We start from the raw sequence: 25500 nt of genomic DNA, 5'->3' as shown, positions 1-25500 counted from the left end.
CATATGGGAGTAAGATATTACACTAAAGATTTTATTGCTGTCCCTGGGTGAGATGAAGGGCACAGCAGAAGCCTGTGTTCACAACAGAGACCTTCAGGAAGCACGTCTCAAAGACTGGCCCGCACAGACTCCCAGCCCTGCTATCTCACTACCTGGAGATGTCATGATTTCAGGGACTCACAGCTTGGCCTTTCCCACCTGGACCACATGGAGTCCTGATTTTAGAGGACTTTGTATAGTTTGAGGCAAAATGCAGAGCTAAGTTAGCGCCTCTAAGCCCCCGCATGGGATATCTCTTTGGAACACTTGGGCCTGTGACACATTCCTGGAGGAGCAGCAGCGCAGCTGCAGTCACAGCTGCCAGGAACAGGCTGGGGCTCCCACCCTGTGTGGGGGGAGGGCACAGGCTGGAGGGCTTCCTCTGGGGACTCTGAGTGAGCTCACCCTCACCCCCGTGCTCACTGACTTCATCATCCAAGGCTGCTTGGCCAAGAGCCCAGGCAGAGTGAGGGGCTTTCTCCCAGAACAGGCCCCGGGCCACCAGGCAGAGTGGGGGATGGGTGAGTTGCAGGCCTAGCGCTGCTCCCCAGAAACCAAGGTGGTGGTGGAGGGGCGGCATAGAGAGCTCTGAAATGCCAGAGGATCTTTAGAAAAAGAGGGTGGGCCAAGGGTGGTGGAAGATAGAAAAATGCAAGGAAGTCAAGCTTTTTTCTCCATTTGTTCTTTGGCAATCCCACTAGAGAATTCCAGGAGGCGTGCAGATGACATCATGTCTTACAACTGAGAAATCTCAGTAATTCCGTGAAATGGAGTCCCTGCCTACCCTGTATTTCGGATGGAAACTGCTTTGTATTGACATGTTTAAAGCTGTATTTTTGTCACATTTAAATGAGGGTTTAATATTCTTAAATATCTACCAAAAGTAGATTACAATGCATGAAGGTCCCATAAGATGAACTTCACTTTCTCAGCATCACAAACAGTTGGAATACAGAAAGTCCAGGGATTAGAGATGGATATAAGTAAGGTACAAAAAAAGTTTGCTTTAAAAATTTTTTAAAAAGTTTAAAAATTGAATTTTTCCCCTCAAAGTCCAAATAATTGCAGCTTAGGGACTCATCGAGATAAAGGCTTTGTATGCTCATTTCTTTGATGAGAATGATTTCATGCACAAGTGTCTAACCAAGTGTGTGTGCAAGAGACTCAGCATCACACACACAAGCACACACACCCACAGGGACAGGCACACAGCTGAGTTTTGTTGTTCTAGGCACTTCATATCCAAGTTCTTGAGTCTGCCACCTTCCCATTCCACTGGACAAATTACTTCTTTGGAGGCAGGACATTTTCCTCAAAGAAGCCCTGGTTGACGACATTCCCTGCTGGGAAGTATCTGGCCACCACAAAAGAGGACCCGTCACTTGCAGATGCCTTCCCCACTCCCATCTTCTTTGTATTCTTCCATACCATGGCTGTGAAGTGTCCTGTAGGAACAGGCATGGGGAGAGGGAAACAGGCTAGTTAGCAAAGCCTGGAGAATGGTGTTCCAAGGGACTCTTGAACTCCTGCACCATTCTGCCATGCGGGGGGAAGCTTGATCTTCAACTGCCAATCAGAAGGAGACACAAGACACTGACTAATTTTCTAACACATTGGGTGCTCTCAATCAGCCAGATAGACCCTACTCATCTCACTATCCAATGCTCAAAAGTTTCATGGTCTCCTAGAGATTATGGCAAAGCCCAGTGACCCCAACAATTAGAAGGTCACCCTACCTGGCACCTACTTCTACCCCTCGCCCCAAACCACACTTTCAAGGTCACCAACGATCTCTGTGTTCCTTCCCAGTGGTCACTGGTTGTCCTCATCTTACTTGACATCTCAGGAACATTAATAGAATAGATTCCTGCCCCTTTCAAAGGACTCTCCTCTTTTGGTTTCCTCTCTTGGCATTCACCCCACATCACTCTCTTCCTCCTCCTCTTCCATCTCACTTGTGAATACTGGAGGACCTGCATTTCCCAAGGTTCAATCCTGGGCTCTCTTTTCCTGTTGCCCTCTTCAGACAATTTCATCTTTCCTTGGCTCCCAAATATCTTTGTCCAGCCCAAATCTCTCCTCTGTGTTCCAAACACAACTACTTACTTGACATTTCCACTGGGATGACTCACAGGCATCTCAAATGTAACCTACCCAAACCTCACTCTTGATTTTGGTCTCTCCCGTTTCCATGACCAGTACCTCTGTGCACACAATCCTCAGGGTTGCTCTGCATTCCTCCTTCACCTTCATTTCCCCACAAACACTCATTCAATCCTGAAGAATCTAACTTCAAAATACATCTCTAGTCCTTTCATTCCCAAAACCATGGTCTCAAGCATGAACTTTTCTCACTTGCATCACTGTGATAGCCTTCGCCTGACTCTCCAGCATCTACCCTTGCTTCCTCAATTTACTTTCCATTGATGTAGCCAGAGTGATCATTTTGAGACATAGATCGTATCTGTTTACTTCTCTACTTAAAAATCCTTCCATTGCTTCTAGTTGCACCTAAAATGAAACTGAATGCTTTGGTCCAGTGGCCTCCTTTCCATCCCTTGAACACATCCGGATATTTCTTACTATGGAGCCCTTGCACGCACTGGCCACTGTATGCAATGCTCGTCTGATGACCAGTGTTTTCTTATCCCTTAGGTCTTGGCCCAGATGCCACTTGTTCAGAGAGGTCTTTCTCAGTCACTCTTATTTCCTGAACACCTCCCTCTCAAGATGGCCTTACTGTACTGTTTCCCCTCTCACAGCATTCTTACCATTTGCAGTGATATATTTGTTTGATTACTTGCGAAGCACTTGGCCCCTTCACTAGGCTATGAGCCCCATATGGGCAGGAACCAAACTGATTTATTTATCAAAGTATGTGCAGTACTTGGCACAGCCTGACACATGGAATGTGAAATAAAACTTTGTGGAATGAATGAATGAATGAATCAATGAAAGCATATGGAAGAACCAACTTGGACTAAGTTCTGCCGTCACTGAAAGTGCAGGCCTTGTATGTTTTGAGCTCTTGAGACCCAGACAAGTTAGAGCCTCCTTCAGTTTCCTCTGCTCTCAGCCACATAGCTAAGTTCCTTCTCAAGCTATTGCTGGCCCCTCCAGATACTTCTGTGGCTGCTGAAGCTTCCCAGCATCATTCTCTCACTGCTCAGGCTGCCTGCCCCGCACTCACTGGTCTTTTCCAGCTGTTAACATAGCTTAGCCTCTAACTCTGCTCTTGTTTTGGCGTCAAAGAACTGATGCTGTAATGTACTCTTTGCTCAATGACCATAAATTCTCATCTCCTGGGAGCAGAGATCAGGAGTTCATCCTTTCCACCTTTACTGCTGAAGATTCAGAGAGATCCTTTGACAGGTCAGTGGGATATTTACTTCCATGTCACAGTATGGCATTCATTTTCTAAAAACAACCCTGAAGAGATTATGTTTCCTTTTTGAGAGCAGGCACCATATTTGTCTTCTTGACCAGTGGGCTTGGTACACAGTAGATGCTTAATTAATATCTGATGAAGAAAGGAAGAGACAGAGGGAAGGAAGAAGGAGGAAAATTGTGATCAGAGTAGCTAAGCTTCCCACTGGGTGGTTAAGAAAGAGGGTAACCACTTTATACTCATTAAGATGGATATTATTTTTTAAAAAAAATAACATGTTATTTGTTGATGGGGATGATGGGGAGAAGTTGGAACCCTTTTGCTTTGCTGATGAAAATGTAAAATGGTGCAGCCACTGTGGGAGACAGTATGGCAGTTCCTAAAATAATTAAATATAGAATTACCATACGATCCGATGATTCCACTTCTAGGCATACACCCAAAAGAACAAAAAGCAGGGATTCAATATTTGCACACCAATGTTCATATTATTCATAATAGCTAAAAGGGGGAAAGAAAACACTGCCCATGGATAAACAATGTTGTTATATAAGTAGAATAGTCAAATTCGTGGAGAAAAGTAGAATAGTCGTTACCAAGGCTTGGGCAGGGGGTGTTAGGAAGGGATAGGCGTTATTGTTTAATGGGTTCAGAGTTTCAATTTGGAATGATGACAATGTTCAGGAGATGGACGGTGGTGACAGCCGCACAACAATATGCCTGTACTTAATCCCAGTGAACCGTGTGCTCAAAAATGGTTAAAATGGGGCTTCCCTGGTGGCTCAGCGGTAAAGAATCCGCCTGCCAATGCAGGAGATGTGGGTTTGATCCCTGGTCAGGAAAGATCCCACATGCCTTGGAGCAACTAAGCCTGCGCACCACAACTGCTGAGCCTGTGCTTCACAACAAGAGAAGCCGCTGTGATGAGAAGCCTGTGTATCCAGCTGGAGAGCAGCCCCCGCGCTGCAACTAGAGAAAGGCCCGTGTGGCAAGGAAGACACACCACAGCCAAAAGCAAAGCAAACAAAATTTTAAAAAATTATACAAAATGGTTAAAATGGTAAATTTATGTTTTAAGTGTGTTTCACCACACAATGAAGTAAAGGAAGGAGGGAAGGAGACAGGGCTGGTGTCCACACTCTCCAGTCAGGGAAGAGATGAAGTTCCCCACTGTGTCTTGTATTTGATAAGGACTAAATCAACATTCATTGATTAAACTGGTTTTCTCCTGTAGATGAACTCTATTTTTATAATTTAAAATTTTTATTTATTATTTTTATTGGCTTCACTGGGTCTTAGTTGGAACATGTGGGATCCAGTTCCTTGAACAGGGAACCTGGGCCCTTTGCATTGGGAGCTCAGAATCTTAGCCACTGGACGAGCAGGGAAGTCCTCATTTTTATAATTTTAAAATTTAGGCATTATTTCTTTGTCTACATCTCTAAAAGATTTGTGATTACTAAATTCTTTGTGAAAACAACCAAACATAAACACTAACCTCCGGGGCTGCTGTGATCTAATCAAAACAAGAATTAAAAGGAAACATTAACTACAGTTATGCATCCTGACCATTTACCCTTAAGCTCATGTTAACTGTTGCTCAATACACCCTGAGTCTCATCTCAGAAAAGAGGAAGCACTATTTTCCAATTCATCCTTGGTCCTTAAACTTTTAATCACATTTCTTTCATCTCCAGCTCTTCAGCAGCTTTGCCAGGTGTCACTGCTTCTATAGACTGTTTTTTCATTAAGGCTCACACCCTTTTGCCCACAAGCCTTTTCTCCAAGAGACCACATGCTCTGGCCACTGACCTACCCACTGTCTCCATCACCCAGACAAGGAAGAGCTGCCATTTATCCACTGGTTGCCAAGAAAATGATTACAGACGCCCTAACAGCAGGGTGTCTAGCCCTACTGCACACATGCACACTAGCAGTCTGAATGTCCATGGAAGCCCTTTCCAAACGATAAGACTAAGTCATCTTTCCTCTGACTTTGGAGGTTTCAGTCTGCACACAGATAATTAAGCCTGGGTATTTAGAGATGAATTAGAGAGGACACAACTTCCTTAGCAACCATCAGATACACACTGGTTTCTAACCCTAAATTACTAACAGCTTCCTTCTTTTTCTTTTTTTTCCCTAAAAGGATCACATCCTCTTTCCTGCTATGGACCCAAACTTTCCAGAATATACATCTGAAAAACACATTAAATAAGTTACAGTATATCCTTGCAAGAGAATAAAAGAGAAAGCTCTTTCCCGATTGATATGATACAATCTCTGTCAACCTGCTGTGTGAAGAAAGCAAGTGTGAAAGAGATCATCTACCTGACACCAGAGAATAATAAAAGGGAAAACCACAAATGTTGGTTCGAATGACTCTAAAGGATACACAGAAACTGGTATTACTGGTTGGGAGGCAAAGCGCTGGAAGTCAGGGATGGAAGGAAGACTTTCCACCTTATACAGCTTGCAAATCTCATGTCATATATCGTATTACTTATTCAGAATAAGTCAACAAGCCTATGCATTAAAAAAACAAACAAAATAAAGGAACTGCAAGAAGCTATTTCTCTCTACTCAGCAGAAACCGAATTTTGTCCTTCATCACAAGACTTTGACCTGGGTAGGGGAAGGGTGGGGTCAGGGATATTTTGAAGGCTCTTTCACCTACAACCTGGGCCCAGGTCAAGGACTCCCTGAACCATGATGCAGTGAGAAGCAGCTCCAGGGGTGGCTGACGCAGGGGGGACAGGCCTGAGCATCTTTAAGAGTCTTGTAAAACCCCCGCTTCTATCACCACCCAAAGCTGTGCTTCTGTCCAAGGGTCAGGCTCTGTGTGACCCCACGCACTGCCCACTGGTGCCTGGGATGGAGTAGGGGCTGTTGGCTCTAGGCTTTTCCTCTTGAGGGATGGGAGATGTAGGATAACAGACAAGACAGAGGGTCAGTGATCATGGAAAGTTGAGACCAATCCCCAGCTCTGACACTTGAGAGATTCCTACCTTGCAGCAGGGACCACGGAAAAAGCATCAGATTGAAGATAGAAGGTAAAGAGAAGTCTTTTCCTCTTTCTGGGCCTCAGCTTCCTCCTCTGCAAAATGGGTGGAATAAAGTCCCACCTCCAAAAGGTATTGCAGGTCACGTGGCCGTGGAGGTGGAGACGCTTTTTACTATCAAGTGGTGTGTACACACGAGCAACACCAATAACTTGCTCTGACACATGTGTGATTGCTCGTGAATCTTGCTCACAGGATGAAATAAAACATCTTCTGGACATTGATCTTTATGAAAAGAAGACCAAGTTCTGCCTACACATTGTTAATCACTGTTAGGAGGTTGTCATTGTTCCTGCTTCACCTCTCAAATCTAATTACCACAGAACCAGCAGTTCTCTCCCAGGGCCTGGCTGCAGTCTCCTGGTCCTGCCCCACAGGACTGAGAGGAAACGCCTCGGTTCAGATGCTGCTATCTCTACCCACACGATTGCAAGAACCCCTGCCCCAAAGGGTACGCGCAAACCACAGGAAATGGTGACTGGCTCTGAGAACATGTCACTTCCTGCTTCTGAAGAGTCCTGCAGAGGGTGGGAGGCTGTAAGTGTCTCCACCCATGGGTGGGATGGGGTTGGGTAGAGGAATAGCAGGATGGACAGAGAATCCTCTGTTCAGTTCCTCTGGTGCCTTCTGGTCAGAGGAACTCCCAGCTCCTTTGAAACCATCCTGGGCCCTGGGTGGACGTGAGTCAGTTCTGAGGAAAGACGAGCCTGGTGAGGCCTGTGAGGGGCAGGGGGAACCCAGAGCGGCTGCCCAGGGCTTTGGTAGGCTAACCATTCGCTGCTCACATGGAGGTCCATGGGAAAGTCTGGATGGTCCCGTGGCCGGCTCCCTGTGTCTAAATCCCAGCTCTCAGAACATCCCATAGAGGCCACCACCTTGGGCCTCTCCCTTGGGGACAGGGAAGGACAGGGTGCTGACCCAAGGTCATGCAACTCATAGTGCCAGAGCTGAGACTAGATCCAAAAATCTCTGCATTCCAAGCTCACCTGAACCACAGACTAGTGTGTAAAGGAGAAGGGAGAATACTGGGACATTGTGGGGAGGGGCTGGGGGGAGGATGTGAGGGCAGGAGGGAGGAGGGTGTTAAGACCAGGGCAAGAGTCAGTGGCTCAGCAGTTTTCCTGATGGCCCCAGGAAGCCACTGGCAGTTTAATCAGAAGAGCAGCATGGACAGAGAAGGTCTTAGAATACTCTGGCTCCTGGAGAGCAGGCCCAGAAGTAGGATGACAGATGACAAGTGCTGAGGTACCACTCCTGAAAAGACACACTCAGCAGCTTTTACAGTCCACAGCCTGTTCATGCCATACTCCAGTCATCTGAAGAGCGCTGAGCTGCTGGGGCAGGAACCGGCAGCTTGGGTGCTCTTGGATGGAGGAGTGTGTTACGTGTGTGTGTGTGTGTATGTGTGTGTTTCGAAGAGGTGGGGATGGTTTTGCCCTCTGGGCAAAGTCAAACCAGAGAAATATGGAAGTAAAACAGAAGGAAAGTGATTGATTTTTAGGGGGTTAGTTCCTCTGTAGTCAGACCCAGACTACAACCCCACCCCGGGCCAGGTCACTGCTGTGTCCACATCACTCACCTGTCCCAGAGGTGAAGCCAGGCTGCTGAAAGTTGTAGTTCTTGATCTCACTGTACCATCTATCAGCTACCTCCTTTCCTGTAAGGAGAAGACACTGCTGACAACTCAGCAGCAAAATTAACTGACTCCCTATTCCTTCCATCTCCCATTAGCCCCGAAGCACCCATCCCTCAATCAGACATTTCATGAAGCACCAACGGGCTGACATGGGGACTCTTGCCCGTGAGCACATCCAGGCTGAAGGGAGGGCCTTCTTGGGGGTTGGGAAGAGCCCTGACCTGAGGTCAGGGGACCTGCATCGTGTCCCTGCCCTGCAACCAATTCGCTGTGCAATCCTGGGCAAAGCCTGCCCAGTTCTTCTGGGCCTCTATACAACAGGCCTGAATGCAACATACTCCAAGGGCTTCTAACAATGCTGTGAGCTTTCCGGAGACTGCCCTCATCCCACCACAACTCTTGCTCCTGAAACATCCACAGGAGGAAGCGTAATTGGGCTGGTGGGTCAGGGTCTCTGCTGCAGGCAGAAGGGCCCTCTCCTGGAGCATCCACTGGTCACAGGATTCCCCTGGGAGCAGCTGAACTCAGGGCCAGAGAGCTAGGAGCCTTGGGCCTCAGGGCAGTAAGTCTTGAACTTTAACAAGTGCACGAATCACCTGGAGCTTTTGTTAAAACACAGCTTTGGACTCCGGCAGATCTAGGTAGAGCCTTGAGTCTGCACTGCTAACACATTTCCAGGTGATGTGGCTGATCCATGGACCACACCTGCAGTGGCAGGGCCTCTGAGAGCAGTGGGAAGTTTTTCAAAATTACTGATGCCTGATACTGATTGTATCAGTGTCTCTGGAGGAGAGATCAGGGTCCAGCCAAGATGGGAAACTGCTGCCCTAGAGACCACCCACCCAACCCCTCTCTGTAGGGATGGGGACACTGGAGCCAGGAAGGGTAGCAGACTTGCTCAAGGCTCCACGGGGAGCCATCGTGAGGCTGGGAGGGAGCCTCATCTCCTGCTGGCTCTTTCCCGCCCCCCTCCCTTCTCCCCATCCAGGCCCACAGCCTGAGCCTGGGGAGGGTCTGCAGGCCTTGGGCTCCACCCTCCTCAGGGGCAGGCCCATGCTTCTCGTGGAGAGCTCTGCCTGGAAACATAGAGGCTGCCCAGGGCCTCCCTGGGGAACCCCCAGGAATGTGAGGCCAGGGAGGGAACAGTCATTCTCCTGCAGGGGAGGGAGGCGGTCAGAGCGCGAGGTGGCTCTCTCCAGCATTTTTCCTAAAAAGCCACGCCAGCCCTCTCAGAGCCAGGAAGCTCCACAATGTTTGGTCAGTGTGGTGGGATCACCATCCAGGCTGTGACCTTGGGTGAGGAATTGCCTTTCCCGTTATTATTACTTTGTCCAACATGGAAAAAAGCTCTATTGCACTTTTCTCATGAAAACAGTTAATATATGAGCACTGAAAAGACTTTTAGCAGAACATGAGGAAAGTAAAATTCTTCTGTAACTGGGGATGCTGCAGTGCCCACAGGGTCAGGCTGAGACTCAGCACACAAACAGTCTTTCCCCCGCCCCCACTCTCAGCTGGGAGTTCTTTTCAAGGGAGTGCGGGGGCGGGCAGTCTGACTCATCTCTGTGTCCCTGGCACCCCGCACAGGCCTGGCCCTGAGCTGGCCCCTGGAGCCCTTGTGGTGAACTGCAGTCAGCCCCTGGGGGCAGATAGAGAGCTCTGGGGTTCTTTCCCCTTTCTGGGCAGGTAGCGGCACCATGGGGGCACTATGAGGGCACTGGGGCCAGGAGGAGCCTGAACACTGGATGTCCCAGGCCCGGCTCAGGCAGTGGGTGGGGGGCTGAGAAATGACCCACCTGTCTGATCGTAGGATGCCCATGCCAAGTTCTCTCCACACTGGCCACGACTGGACTCTGGGCTGTGCTTGAGGATCCTCGTGCTGGCCAGGGCCTCTGAATACCTGCAGGAGTCCACGGTGCTTCCTTAGAGTGCGTACAGCCTGGGGAAGCCTCAAAAGTAGGAGCCCTAACCTAGCGTGGCTGAGCTTCCGTCCCTGCCCTGAGGCTCGCGGAGGCAATCAGGAATATCACACCTGCATCGCTTCTAAGCCCCTGCTCCAGTTCCACTTTACAGAGGAGAAAACTAAGGCTCAGAGGAACAATGGGACCCACCTAGGTAAATGGCAGAGGGGCTATTCAAGTATGGCTGTGTTTGCCCCCCAAGCCCACATCTCTCCTGCATCCTAGCGCCCATCCATGACTGCGGCAGCGGCAGCACCATGAAGGGCCTTGGGCACTGGGGGGCACTCACTGCTGAGCCTCCCGGTTGAGCTTCTTGCAGAGCTTCAGTGGGGGGACACCATGCTGCTTCCGGTACTCATTGTGGGCCTTCAGGACCTCGTCGTTAAACTGCTTGGAGGCTGCAAGGAGTTCAAGATGGAGACCATCTCAGTGAGCAGAAAAGAGCCACAGGAAGTAGGAAAGTACCCTGCAGGCTTCAGAGCATGGCCCAGCTCAGACCTGAGGCCACAGGGCCAGGCTTGCTGCCCCAATCTCTGCACACCAACACCCCCAGGGCTGTGTAGGGCCCCATGGGCCATGTAAGGTATCTGGGTCTTTATTCATGACAATGGGAAGTGACTGACTGAGGGAAGGGAGGTGAGCTAAGGAGACCTCTGTTTCTGGAAGACCTTGCTGGCTGCTGAGTGGAGGATGGGCTGGAGGCGCAGAGCAGATGGAGAGGGGGGTGCTGGACAGGGAAGAGCAGAACATCTGAAAGAAAATGTGTGAAGGAGACTGGATATCTCAGATGGGACCTATGGTGCATGCTAGGGGAGGACTGGGAAGGGCTGGAGAAGGGAGCTCAGAGAGAACAGGCCTGGCTGGAGTGCAGGGGTACCTGCACTGCCCCAAGACAGAGGGACAGATGGAGAGAGGAGGACTGACCAGGGCAGGACAGCATCAGGAAGTGGAGAGAGGGGAGAGTGTGGGAAAGAATGCTGTGGGGGTGGGGGTGGGGGCAGGGCGGGGTGTGTTCAGCTGACTCAGCAGGTGAAGGAAGGTGTGCCCAACTGGGTCACAACCTCAGAAGGGGCAAAACCAATGGGGCTGGAACTGGGAGGGGAGAAGTGGTGAAGTCAAAGGTAGGCCAGGTCAGTAGTGGACAGAGGTCATATCAATTCGAATCTGAAATGGAACTTCATCTATCCCACATCCTCCATCCATCTCTCATCCATCCACCTATTGATTCATGATGTAAGTAGCAGCATCCAATCACCCATCTATCATCCATCCAACCCCAACTCATCTATCTGTTCATCTGCTCTCCGAGTGTGTCCGCTGTGCCAAGTCCCATACCACACGCCAGAGGTTCGGACAAGTTAGCTATGTCCTTCCCTCAAAGAGCTCATACCCAGAAGGGACAGAGTCTTGAAAACAACAGCCAACAGTGTGGCAGGGTCAAGGTGCAAGTGAGCACAGTTCAAGAGGAACTTGGAGAAAAGCAGCCTAACATGGTTAGGCCTGATTTGAGGCCCTGCAGATGTCTGAACAGGAGCTGGTTAGGCTAAGACTCTGAATGTGCTGACCTCAGCCTTAGGAGTCTGGGAGGACCCCCTGCCATCACCATGGAAATGGTTGAGTTATGTGTGAGGGCCACAGGGGGGTCCATAGAACTGAGCTAGTCCCCTCTGGCAGGAGCCTGTCCCTGAAGCCTGCTGTGGGCAGAGGGTATAAACCAGAGGATGAGAGAAGCCTCCCTCCATCCACTGGCCCAAGTCACCATCACCAGCCACCTTTATCCTCCTCTGAGGTCTTTTCCTCCAGAGGCCATGGAGATTAACCAGCAGGGGTCCTCTTCCCCTCCCTCAGCCAGATCCCTCAAGTCTCCCGGGCCTTCAGATTGAATCCCATTGGGTCGCTAGGGGACTTGAGGGAAGAAGACCCAGGGCTTGCCCTCCAGAGCTTTGGGCTAGACACTGACCAGGAGAGGGAAGGAAACTGCAGGCCATGCCAGTGGTGGGCAAGTGGTCACAACCTCCACACTCTGGGAACTGGTGGGGCAGTCTGGTGGGGTCCAGTCATAGTAATGGGGAGTGGGACAGGGTGGGAAAAGGGTGCCAAATGCCAGGATCTGGGAGGTCTGGATTGACAGGCAGAGATGGGGAGATGCTGTGACAAAGGCATGTAGGTGAAAACCATGGCCATGGTAACAAGTCATAAGGCAGAGGGTGGAGCTACCACCTAAAGTCCTCAGCCCACCGAGAGGGAAGGTGCTGTTGAATGAGTACAGAGTTTCAGATCTGCAAGATGAAAAAGTCCTGGAGATCTGCTTTACAACACTGTGAGCACACTTTACTAAAAAGTGGTCAAGATGGTGAATTCTATGTCATGTGATTTTTACCAGAATTAAAAAAAAGATTTTGGGGGACTTCCCTAGTGCTCCAGTGGCTAAGACTTGGCACTCCCAATGTGCAGTGGTCAGGGAACTAGAACCCACATGCCACAACTAAAGATCTCATGTGTCACAACTAAGACTCAGCACAGACAAATAAATATTAGAGAAAAAATTGGGGTTTCACATGTTACTCTGGATAATGGAGTCACAGAGGCTTTTAAAGAATATCTCAGGTGGAAGTGGCAGGAATCACAGCAACTCATGGGAACCACACTGGAGCCTCACTAACAGGACGCTAAGGAGTCACCAGGGTGGCATGGTGGCCAGAAATCCATGGGCTCCTGGGCGATGTGCTGCTTGCCCTGCACAAGCCAGTGTCCAGCTGCAATTCTTCACCCAGCCCAGCCCCCACCTTGCATTAGAGTCAGTGACAGTCTGAAGTGTGTACAGAGGTGGTGATGAGGTGAAGAAGGGGCTGGATATGTGGTCACATAAGGGATGGTAGCAAGAACTAGAGAAGATCAGACTTTGGAAGATGCAGGACAGGGCCCTGCTGAATTCTGGGGCCCCACCGGGCAAAGTTGGGAACAGTGGGTGGAAAGGCAGGATGACAGATTTCAGCTCAGCCTAAGAAAGATCTCTGTCTCCATCAAAGCTTTCTGAAGACTGAATGTGCTACCTCACATGGTAGTGAGCTCTCCAGCACGGGGGCATACAAGCAGGTGATGCCTCTCAGAGGAATTCAGGCAACAGAGGCCCAGTCAGATGACTTTTAAGTCACTTCCTATCCTGAGGGTGAGGGTGAGAGGAGGCAAGATGACCGACTGACCCCGGACTTCCAGGAGTTCAGTGTGTGTGTACACGCGAGGGCGAGTGTGGATGCACACAAAGTAGCAGAGGGGCTCTGAGTGGCAGGCCTGGCTAGGCCCGTCCTGCAGTCCCTTCCAGCTCTATGTACCAGGCAGGCCACGGTGGGACACCATGAGAGAAGCATGGGACTGAGTGGCACGGGCAGTGGTGACCACGGATGTATCAGGGAGGGCTCCCTGGAAGAGATGAGGAGGAGGCAAAGGTGCAGAAAGGGCCAGGATTGCAGGGGTCTGGTATAAATTGTGCTGTGAGAAAGAGGTGGAGTTAAGGGGAATGGGTGGGTCACTAAGGCAAAGCCAGTTTACAGATAGCCCTGTGTGATACAATGGACCCTGGACTGCTCAGGCCCTGACGTCTCCTTGGCAGAGAGGGACATATAAGGCTGCTAAAAACTAGGTCACTGCATTCCCAGAACGCGGGAAGTACTGAAAGTAGTGAAAGTTCCAGCACCAGGGTTTCTAGGAAGGAGTCAGCAGGGTCGCCCTCTCTCCCTGCCACTGACTGGAAAGACTGGGGGCCCTATAACCACACCCCTGGCTGACGCAGGGGTTCCCTCCCACCACAGCAGCCAGTCCCAGCCCAGGTGGGACTGAGCAGAACCGAGCCCCACGGAGGCAAGATACCTCCCAGTGACCACACCCAGCAAGAGACACACCCACTTCTGTAAAAAGACCTGAGGACAGATAAACATCAGAAAAAGAGGCCTCAAAGAAAACCCACCCATCCCCGCATCAGGCAGGGAGAGACCTCAGAGCCATCCCACGATGGGGGAGGGAGGGTTATGGCTTCATTTTGTAGGAGGGCAAAAGAGCATTCCCAGGTGGCTTAGCAGTTAAAAAAAAAAAAAAGTCCATGTGCCAATGCAGGAACCACAGGAGACGTGGGTTAGATCCCTGGGTTGGAAAGATCCCTAGAGGAGGGCATGGCAACCTACTCCAGTATTCCTGCGTGGAGAATCCCATGGACAGAGGAGCCTGGTGGGCTACATACAGTCCAGGGGGGTCACAAAGAGTCAGATGCGACTGAGCACACACGCTCACAAACTGAGGCTCAGAGAGGTCATACAGCCCTAGGGTACCAGCCTGGAATGAGGGAGGGCCTTCCTTTTGCTTGTTGGCCAACCATTTCTGGGTGCCAGGCCTGTGCATCATCTGATTTACTTTTCACCACCTTTGCTGGAGCTTTCACCGTTGTACCCATTTTTTGGATGAGGAAACAGGCTCAAGAACATACTCTGTCCACATTCCCACAGATGGTCTAGGGGTAGGCCCACGAGGAGGGGAACCCCGCCCTGAACCCCAGCCCACTCCAAGGGTCACCAGACAGAGGAAATCACTGAGAAAAGGGGGCCACCAGACCCAGGAGGAGCATCAGTCCCAGTGAGGTTGACAGCTGCCTTCAAATCTTTGAGGAGAAAGAGGAGGAAGAGGGAAGAGAAGAAAAGAACTAAGATTTCTCAAGAGCCTCCTCTGTGCTAAGCCCTTTGTAGACAGACCTGCCCAAGTCGTCCCAGAGGAAAGCCAGGGGCTCTGGAGTAGAAGCTCCAGGGGGCACAACTGGGGCTTAAGGTCAGAGCTGCTGGAAGGGTCTGCCTGGGCCTGGCTCCTGCGGCCAAGGGGTGGGGGCAGGCCAGGGCATCTCTGCTAGGTGGAAGACAAAGGCGTCTTGGGTAGGGGCTCTCAAAGGTCCTTAGGGCAGAGCTTCTAACTATGGAATAGACTCTGAGGAGGTCCGTGCCTCTCCTCCCTCACAACTGTTGGCTGAAACAGGCCCCTCCCTCAGCATTCATCCTCTTCTGGCCTCCCAGAGCCCAGCTGACTCATTTCTCAGCCCTCTCCCAACTCCGCATCAAAGAGGCCCAGGACCGGCAGGGGCCAGAGCAGGAATTATGAACAGGCCCCTTCTGTCCCTTGGCAAGAGGCTAGAAAGCCGTTGGGGCAAAGCTGGTTTTGCTAGTTTATCAGGAAGGAAAGAATAAAAAGTTGATTTAAAAAAATAAAAAGAATGAGTTCCAGATGGGTAGCTTTTTCAGCCTGGGTTCCAGGAAATTCAAGAGGTAAATCCCAGCTCTGCCTTTTATTAGCTGTGTGATCTTGGTAAAGTTGCTAAATCACTCTGTGCCTCATTTCTTCCATACACAAAATGGGGATAACAGTATCTACCTCACAGGGTTGTTGTGAGAATTAAATAAATCAATCTTTGTAAATGCTTTAGATCAGATCTGGAACAGAGTGAACAAACTATAATTCAACTAAATGTCACCTATAAATCATTACTGTTGGGCAGAGACCCATTAGCCTCCTGGCTTTGTGGGGAACTCCCCTCCCTGATTTTAATGGGAGCAGGGCTGCTGGTATTTAACTTGGTCTTTGATGACCTTTTTCAGTACCTCTGAGCTCAGGTACTTACTGAGTGAAAAAGTGAGCACAAGAGCAGATGAATGAGATTCTCATACCAGCACTGGGGAAGCCTGAGGACATGATTCTTCTTTATAGACAAGGAAATTTTGGTCTTTGGGAGGACATGTGACTTGCCTGAGGTCACACGGTGAGTCCACACTGGACATTCAGATCCAAGAATGTCCCTCCCTTGCCCTGGATCTCACACTTTCCACCTTACATACTTCTTTCTGTCCCTAAGCGAGAATGACAAAGATGTCCCAGGGTATGCCTTAGGCTGCCCCTGTGTGAGCGGATGATGGTCACAGAACTGAGGGAGGCAGGGCAGGGAGAGCGCTTGTTCTGCCAGCAGAGAGGCGGTCTCTCTCCAGTCCTGCCCGCCGCCACCCAGGCCTGCTTGCCAGCACGCTGCCCTGTTTCCTCATCTGTGTAAGAAGGAAGGCTGACATCTGTGGTTTTCAAAATAGCTTCAAAGCAGGGAAACCCTTTTTTGAACCTTTCTTTAGAATCAACAGATGAAAACAAAACTGTGGGGACTAACCTGCCCACGTGGCCTTCCCCTGCAGAGGTGTGAAGGCCCTGCTCTGTAGAAAATTCCTGGATAATTTGGTCCCTGGAGGTCTTTCTGCTCTGATGACCTTGGGCTAGGAGATGTGGATTGAGGGACAGTAAGATTCTTAGCGATAGAGAGTGTGTGGTTGTCCTTCAGGGCTGGAGTCCAGGCTGAGAAGCAGGGTGACAAATGATCAGTGTGGCAGACAGGTCAGCACCCAGCTGGGAAGTCAGAGAACTGGGTGCAAATCTGTTTGTCCAGGGTGTGAGCTTGGGCAAAGTACTCAATCTCTGTAAATCCATTCAGCTGATAATAAGGGCCTCATAGGCTGTTATAAAAGTTGATAACACATATGAAACACCCAGCTTCAAGCCTGGCACACAGTAGGAGCTGAATAATTGGCAATTGCTATTATTAGGGACCATATTAGAGGCTTCCACTGAGCCCCAGGCTGTTTCTTTTCTCTGCTCAGCTACAAACTGAAGCCCAGCAGGAAGATGTGGGCCAGGGGCTGGACCTAGGAGTCTCTGAACACTGGACTTCCAGAATTTAAGCTGTGTTGGTTATGAGACACTTTTCCAGCAATGCCCACTACCCCAGTAGCTCTGCTGTATATCTGAGGTTAAAGATTAAAAAGAGATGGGCTCCCATGCAGTGATGAGGAAACTGAGGCCCAGAAGAGGCAAGCTCCTTACGAAGGTCTTTATGGAACCACAAAGGGCCCCTCTGTGGATGCATGTCTGTGATGCTGCCTGTCCTTTGGGCACAGACAGTCTCAGGCTGGTAGCCTGGAATGACAAGTTTAGGCCTGTGTAACCCAGGAAAGTAATTTTCTCTTGCAGATCCTTAGGGGACCCGGATACTATCCAGGGGGCTCAGAGTCTTCGGAAGGAGATGAATAGAATGCATGTGGCTAAGGGCCAGTATTCTGGAAGGTCCCCAGGTCTGAGGAGGTTAACGATAGGAAGGGGGCGGAAACTGCCTGAACCGGCTCTAACTTGCTTTCTGCCACCATCCTGGAGACTCTGCATCTCCAGTCCTAGAAGGTGTCATCACTTTCCTGCATCCAGACTCACACCGCTGACCTTTCCTTCTTATTCACAAGTTAGTCACCAAGTCTGCTTGAGGCTGCTGCTGCTGCTGCTAAGTCACTTCAGTTGTGTCCAACTCTGTGCGACCCCATAGACGGCAGCCCACCAGGCTCCCCTGTCCCTGGGATTCTCCAGGCAAGAACACTGGAGTGGGTTGCCATTTCCTTCTCCAATGCATGAAAGTGAAAAGTGAAAGTGAAGTCATGCAGTTGTGTCCAACTCTTTGCGACCCCATGGACTGCAGCCCACCAGGCTCCTCCATTCATGGGATTTTCCAGGCAAGAGTACTGGAGTGGGGTGCTATTGAGGCTACCATCTTGAAAATCCATCCCCACTTCTTCTCCAGTCCCTTAGATGTTTCTGTTATCTCTTGCTTGAGTAACTGCAACAGTTTCTCCCTGATCTCTACCTCCACTCTCTCTCCATCTGATTCACCCTCCACCCTGGAACAATTCTGGTCCCGCAGCTTTTAGATCAACACCTTTCAGTGGCCCCCCAGGTCTCATGGAGAAAGTCCAAAGTTCCAAGACACTCGAGAGTCTGACCATCTCTTCCAAGAATCTTCACTGGATGCTTGGGAAAGAGATCCACCCCCCACCCCCAACACACCACAAGCTCCCACTGCTCTTCACCTGCACCTGTCTTGTGGCATGGATCACTTTCCACCTCTTGCTAGAGTGTAGTGCCTGTCTATCCCCCAACCAGCTTTCTGATGCATTTCATAATCCACACAAACACTCCTAAGGGCAGGGGCCATGCCCTCTGCAGCACTAGGTCTGCAGGTTGATACAGAGCTGACAGATGATGGAAGGGAAGAACAAGGGAGGGAAGGAAAGATGAAGGGGGGAAGGAAAAATGGAGGGAGGGAGAGAGGGATGGATGAACAGAGAAAAATGGGCATTCAGCAGTTCTGGAAAACGGTTTCTTAGGAAAGAATCCAGAAACAACTGATTAGAATGTAGCTTTAGATAATTTGTGGACTTTCTCCTAATCTGTAGAGAATGGGACTTCCCCAGATAGGAATTTCAAAGGGTCCTCTCACATCTGCCATGCTCTCCCCTACCCCCCACTAGCCAACGGCATAATAACTATGCCACCTTTCCAGTCTGCAAAAGACCCTGGGGATGATACCGGCCATCTTCTTTGTATAAATGAGGAAACAGGCACAGAGAAGGAAAGGGCTTTGCTCAAGATCACACAGCAAGTGGTTAGCAGAGCCAGGGCTGAAAGCCAGAGCTGCCACTACAGATAAGGCAGGCTAGGCCCAATGCCAGAGAAAGTCACTTATTCCAACATTGGTACCTCAGAAGTAGAGGACAGATTCAGGAAGAGACCCAACCTTAAACCATCTGAGGCTGACAACCTCAACTTTCCATGAAGTGGGGCTTTTGAACTCTGTTCAAAATCTTTCATTCAAAAGCCTCCTGTGAGGCACGAACTATACTGAGATAGACACGGCTCCTGGCTGTCAGAAGTGAAGAGTTGGTGGGGAGCAGGTTTTTGGTTGGGTAGAGTCCCAACCTGATAGCTGGGAGGGCTGCAAGGAAGAAGACACCAGGTCAGGAATCGGGGTGCGGTACTAGTATAGGTGTTGAGCCTAGAAGGATGGGGAGGATTTTCAATTTCACCGAAGTGGGAGAGGCAAAGTGGTGGTGGTGGTGAACGCTGGGAAGGGGAACCAGGGGAAGGATCCAGTGCCATAGCTGAGTGCAGAGGCAAGAAAGGGGTGATGGCCAGCCCCTGAGAGCCCCACGGTAGAGCTGAAGAGTGTGTACTCTTTCAGACTATGGGATGGAAGTTGTTCGGGAATAACAAGAGGAGATCTGGGTTTTAGAAAGTTCACCGTGGCAGCCACGGTGGTGAGGCTGGGCAGCGGACAGGTCAGAGAAGAGGGAAGCCGTTGTGTGTACTCCTGTGTAGCCTGAGTCTGGCACGGGGTGGGAGGGGGGTGCTTAGAGGAGAAGGCACAAAGACAGAAGAAAAGGATGCTCAGAGCTGTCTTTCGCAGGGTTGGTCCGGGCAAGCTGCTTTGCATCAAGAGATGTTGTCACAGTTCTGTGGCTTTTTCCAACTCTAACCCTGTCCTGAAACAAAGCAAAAGCCACGCCTTGGCCGGACTCAGCGCTAATCCCATCAGCGCCTGGAAGCCCTCCCTGACGCAATCTCTGGCTCGCAGACAGGAGGACCCTCCCTCTGTCTCGCTTTCGCTCCCTCTCTCCCGGTGGCCCGAAGGCCACCTCGGCTTCCTGGCTGCCCCGGAAACTGCCAGCTCTGTGAGCCCCTCCATCCCGCACCCTGTGGTCCCATATCGCGGCCAGAGCCGCGTCGCCCCGGCGGAGGTGGTCGACCCACTGCCCCTGGGGATCCAGCCAGCTTCGGAAAGAGTGACAGAGAGGACCTCGGAGCCCCGAGCCATCACCGCACCCCGGTCCTGCTGGCCCGGCGGGCTCACCTGATTTGCCCATGGCAGGCTCGGCAAGCTGCTCCGCTCCCGCTGCGCTGCGCTGCGCTCCCTCCCGGCCCAGCGCCGTTCAGAGCTGAGGAGGAGGCCTGGCGGCTGCAGCCCCTCCCCCGGCGCCGCCCGGCCCCCGCCTTATATGGCAGTGGCAGCTGCAGGAGGAGTTGCCTGGGGTCATCCCGCCGGCTGCCTGGAGGAGGCACCGCACCCCGGCGCCGCGCGGGCCTCTCACCGACACCGGAGAAATTTGCCCGCATGGGGCCGCTCAGAGCTCTCCAAGTGCGGACGGGAGCCCAGGCTACTGGCCCCGAGCTGCCCCTCTCCGGAAACCGAATGGGGGTGAGGAGGGAAGCCCGCGCTTCCTACACAGTTGGTAGATGCTCAGAGACTGATACGCTAAGGGTTCCGCAGGGCTTATTGTCGGGGAGTGAGGGACGGTTCCGACCCGCATCACCAGGGCTTGGTGCTCTCCCTGCACCGGCCTGACCCCAACAAACCCCTGAGGCCCCGGGCTCCGATGTACGTCTTGTCCTCTCTACAGCACACACCCTCTGGTGCGGGTCTGGGTTGGATCTGGGCACTTCCCAACACTCCCCTTCCCCGCGTGGCCGTCCCAGGGAGGCTTCTGCAGTCCCGCTGTGTCCCCTGTCCTCTGTTCCTCGTTGCCTGTCAGACCAAGCCAAATCCCCCCCCCCCCCCCTGAAGTCTGGGGGCAGACCTGTCTCCTCAGCTTCCTAACTTCATCCCATGCTCCAGTCAAATTAGACTTATGAGGTGGGGGGTTGGGAGCCCTCGCCGAGTGGCTTGCAGATTCTTAAGAGTCTTAGATCCCAGACCAGGGATCAAACCCAGCCCATGGCAGGGTCCAAACCGCAGATTCCCAACCACTGGACTGCGAGGGAATTACTCAAACTAAAAAAACTAAGATCATGGCATCCGGTCCTATTACTTCATGGCAAATAGATAGGAGAAAAGTGGAAATATTGGTAGATTTTATTTTCTCGGGCTCCAAAATCACTGCGGATGGTGACTGCAGCCATGAAATTAAAAGATGCTTGCTCCTTGGAAGAAAAGCTATGACAAACCTAGACAGCATATTAAAAAGAAGAGACATTATCTTACTGACAAAGGTCCAAGTAGCCAAAGCTATGGTTTTTCTAGTAGTCATGTATGGATGTGAGAGTTGGACTATAAAGAAAGCTGAGTGCTGAAGAATTGATGCTTTTGAACTGTGGTGTTGGAGAAGACTCTTGAGAGTCCCTTGGACTGCAAGGAGATCCAACCAGTCCATCCTAAAGGTGATCAGTCCTGAGTGTCTGTTGGAAGGACTGATGGTGAAGCTGAAACTCCAGTACTTTGGCCACCTGATGTGAAGAGCTGACTTATGTGAAAAGACCCTGATGCTGGGAAAGACTGAAGGCGGGAGAAGAAGGGGATGACAGGATGAGATTGTTGGATAGCATCAGCAACTCAATGGACATGAGTTTGGGTAAACTCCGGGAGTTGGTGATGGATAGGGAGGCCTGGCGTGCTGCAGTCCATGGGGTTGCAAAGAGTTGGACACCATTGAGCGACTGAACTGCACTAAACTGGACAGCAAGGAGATCCAACCAGCCAATCCTCAAGGAAATTAACCCTGAATATTAATTGGAAGGACTGATGCTGAAGCTGATATTCTAATACTTTGGCCACCTGATGCAAAGAGCTGATTCATCTGAAAAGACCCTGATACTGGGAAAGATTGAGGGCAAGAGGAGAAGGGGGCGACAGAGGATGAGATGGTTGAATGCCACCATGACTCAATGGACATGAGTTTGCGCAAACTCCAGGAGATGGTGAAGGACAGGAAAGCCTGGTGTGTTGCAGTCCATGGGGTGGCAAAGAGTTGGACATAACTTAGTGGCTGAACAACAACAGACTTTCTGATATTCCCCAAACATGTTCAGAGATTCCTCACCTTCTTGCCTTCCTTGGGCTATTTGTTCAGTCTGGTCTGCTGGCCCATCTCTGCCCATTCAAATCCTACCCTTCCCTTAGGGTGTATGGGTCCCTTCAACTTCCAGAGGTCCTGACCTCTTTTGGCCTTGGGGCAGTGGTCAGTACACACCTGGCACTAAAGAGACTTGGTCTCACTCATGGCCCCACCTGTGTGAGACAAGCAAGGAAATTAAGATGCAGCCTGGGTGAGATTCCCCAGAGTAACTCCTTATGGGGGAAGGGATTCAGTAAACCCTAACTGAAAGAAGCTAATTTTAAGATCTTTCAATAAGTGGGCACTGAAGTGGACTGACTTGTTGATTATAAGGGTTGATTTTTAAGTAACACTGGGCGCTGTCCTCTACTTCCTCCCCTGTGCCAGGCAAATAAGACCATTTATATTTGATAACATTATTTTCAAATTTCTATGGAACAAATACAAAGGTTGACCAAATATTAGGCCCTAAAGTAAACCACAATTCCAGAAAGTAGAAACTATCCAGTTAAATTTTCTGAACATAATGTAATAAAACTAAAATTTAACAAAAGATTAACTGATAATTTTTGAAATGAAAAAAGTCCCTCCCAGAGGACTGAAAGGCAAAGTCAAAAGAAGTGTTAAGAGATGAATGGCAATTAAGAATGCTTGGTTAAGAGCCTGGGGCATGGCCTTGAAGTCACGTGGCCCATGTCCGTGTTCCAGCTCTGCTGCCCACTGACTGGGATTCTCATCCAGGTGCTTGAAATAACAGTAATACCTAACTCAGAGTTGTTTTTTTTTTTAATTAAATAAGATGATAACTAAAGCATCCTTTAAACATCACTTATTTGTGTGTGGGTAATATTTCACAGTCACAATTTAGATATGTAAAACGGTCACTGTATAGATCTAGTCGAAATTCCGCTGATGGTAGAAAACTTAAACTTGCAAATTGACGGAAACTGTCACATCTACTTTAGTCTCTTGGGGATAAATATTCAAGCAATCCAGAATCTTCCCTGGTCCCTCGCTATGCCTCTGGGTCAACTCTTCTAGACTCAGATTCTTGGGCAGCAGCACCTGTTTGGCTGAACCGGGGTCACATGACTTCCCACAAGCTTTCAGAAAGAGAACAGAGGAATGTCTGCCCCGCTTCAGCTTCCATAGTTAGATACAGGATCTTGTACTCTCAAATAGAGACCTCGCCACATGCTGAGCAGCCAGAACCCAGCAGATGTCTACCTTATCTTCCCTTCAACAAAAGGAAATTTTGTTTCTGTCCTAAATGTTTCCCCAGAATGTGCTGCACTCCATGATTCAGTCCTTCTTAGTGTCTAAAGTCTTATATTATTATAAATTCTTCCCTAAACTATGGTTTAAGATACATATAACGCTTTAAGCCCTTCAGCCTTTGGGTCTTGATCTGCAGTTCTGGGGAATAAAAAATTCATTGTAATAGTTTGATGGGTAGAGATCATGGCAGCTAGAAAAGTGGAGGAAAGTAAAACCTTGGCAGAAAGTCTCATTTTATTGAGTTGTGCTCTCTTTATTACTGTTGGTAGAAAATATACGGGGGGGACTTTCCTGTTGGCCCAGGGGTCAAGACTTTGCCTTCCAATGCAAGGGGTATGGGTTTGATCCCTGGTTGGGGAGCTAGGACCTCCCATGCCTTGGGGTCAAAAAAGAAAACCCCCAAAACATAGGACAGAAGCAATATTGTAACAAATTCAATATAGATTTTAAAAATGGTTCACATCAAAAAAAATAAAAGATTAGAAAAAAGGAAATCTATGGGATTGAGAGTTGTTTAAAAAGAGAAAATAAATAATGCTGGGCCAAAGGAGTTAGACAAGTTATAAAAAATAAAGAATCATAAAAAAATATTGAATTCTAATTAATGAATAAATGCTGAAGTGTTTAGGGGTAAAAATATATTAATGTTTGTAACTTACTTTGAAATGCATAAAGTATAAGATGTATGGATAGAAGATGAGATGGATAAATAGTGATAAAGCAATTAGCAAAATGTTCATTATAGAATCTGGACAGTGGTATATGGATTTTCACTTTCACATTGTCTGCCAGTTTGAAATTTTCCATAATAAAGTGTTCAAATTAACTGAATAAAGAATTAATATAGATAAAACAGAAAAGTAGCAGAAGTGAAAAAATATATCCTAGAGCTGGAAGATATCAAATAGATAAATTTCTACAAAATCAAATCACTAAAAAAAAGTCTAAAAAGAGAAAATTCAAATGTACTACATTAATAATAAAAAGAGGAGGTAACCTCTTTTTAGAAAAATAGTATCTACTCTCCACTAGTAGATTTTCTGAATTGGGCAATTTTCTAGGGGAAAAAAAAAGTATTTAAGAAGAGAAAAAAATAAAAATGAACCAATATGGTCATTAAAAAAATGAAAATATGACTGCTTACCCAAATAAGAGCTGGACCCAGATAAGCCCACAGGTAAATTCTATCAAAGCTTTGATAGACAGATGATTCTGGTACTATTTACATGTTCTAAAGCATAGAAAACCTTCCCCTCTCATTTAATGAAGCTAAAATGATCCTGATTCCACAACCTGAAAAATACAACAAATACAAAAAAACATTATGAATATAAATATCAATGTCCTAAATAAAATGTCAGCAAGCTGAACCTAGAAGCATATTATTAGAGTAAAATTTATTTCAAGGCTATTAAGAAATATATTCATAAGTCAAAGGAAAAATGTCATTTAAATGGATGCAGAAAATACCTTTGATACAATTCAATATCCACTAAGGAGTTTAAAAAAATCTGTTTTCCCTTAGCAGAATCAAGAGAAACCTCCAGAACAAATAGTAAAACATCATACTTAAAACATCATGCTTAACAGTAAAACAATGGGACACTGCCATTAAAATAAAGAACATTAAGGTTTCTTGCTATCACCACTGTTATCCAACACTGTCTGAGGAGTTCTAGCCCATACTAGGGCAACAAAATGATGTAAGAGGTATAAATATTGGTAAAGGAAGAGTGAAGTTTTAATTATGGCTTCTTCCTAGAAAAACCTAAGAAAATTCATTAAATTAATATAAAAACCTTCAAATGATAGCCAGGTCCAAGAATAATATTTTTAAGAATCAACTTTTTCACATGGCATCAATACCTAGTTAGAATGTTGTTGTTGAGTCACTAAGTCATGTCCGATTCTTTGCAACCCCATAGACTGCAGCATACCAGGCTTCCCTGTCCTTTATCTCCCAGAGTTGCTCAAATTTATGTCCATTGAGTTGGTGATGTTATCTAACTATCTCATCCTCTGTCGCCCTCTTCTCATTTTGCCTTCAATCTTTCCCAGCATCAGGGTCTTTTCCAATGAAATGGCTCTTCGCATCAGGTGGCCAAAGTATTGAAGCTTCAGCTTCAGCATCAGTCCTTCCAATGAATATTCAGGGTTGATTTCCTTTGGGATTGACTGGTTTGATCCCCTTGCAGTCCAAAGGACTCTCAAGAGTCTTCTCCAGCACAATTTGAAAGCGTCACTTCTATGGGGCTCAGCCTTCTTTATGGTCCAAATCTCACATCAGTAAATGACTACTAGAAAAATGATAGCTTTGACTAGATGGACCTTTGTTGGCCACGTGATGTCTCTGCTTTTTAATACGCTGTCTAGGTTTTTCCTTCCAAGGAGTAAGAGTCTCTTAATTTTATGGCTGCAG

At 48.8% G+C, this 25500-nt stretch overlaps 1 protein-coding gene across 2 annotated transcripts; it reads right to left on the bottom strand.

The window, feature by feature from the left end:
- Positions 1 to 10: 10 nt before the first annotated feature.
- GLIPR2 (GLI pathogenesis related 2) lies at positions 11 to 19934 on the bottom strand. 2 transcript variants are annotated; one of them, XM_027549659.1, is made up of 5 exons: positions 19826 to 19932; positions 10376 to 10484; positions 9922 to 10025; positions 8069 to 8146; positions 11 to 1484 (listed from the first exon to the last, which is right to left on the bottom strand). In XM_027549659.1, the coding sequence occupies exons 1-5, from the start codon at positions 19836 to 19838 to the stop codon at positions 1324 to 1326; spliced, it is 465 nt and encodes a 154-aa protein (XP_027405460.1). In that variant the 5' UTR covers positions 19839 to 19932; the 3' UTR covers positions 11 to 1323. The 2 variants fall into 2 exon arrangements, with proteins under 2 accessions (XP_027405460.1, XP_027405461.1); XM_027549660.1 differs by lacking the exons at positions 8069 to 8146; positions 9922 to 10025 and having other exon boundaries at positions 1418 to 1484; positions 19826 to 19934.
- Positions 19935 to 25500: the final 5566 nt, after the last annotated feature.

The sequence above is a fragment of the Bos indicus x Bos taurus genome, chromosome 8 (genome assembly GCF_003369695.1).
Source record: "Bos indicus x Bos taurus breed Angus x Brahman F1 hybrid chromosome 8, Bos_hybrid_MaternalHap_v2.0, whole genome shotgun sequence".
NCBI classification, from domain to species: Eukaryota; Metazoa; Chordata; class Mammalia; order Artiodactyla; family Bovidae; genus Bos; species Bos indicus x Bos taurus.
The sequence above is the reverse complement of the archived record's forward strand: the minus strand, read 5'-3'. Positions and strand labels throughout refer to the sequence as shown.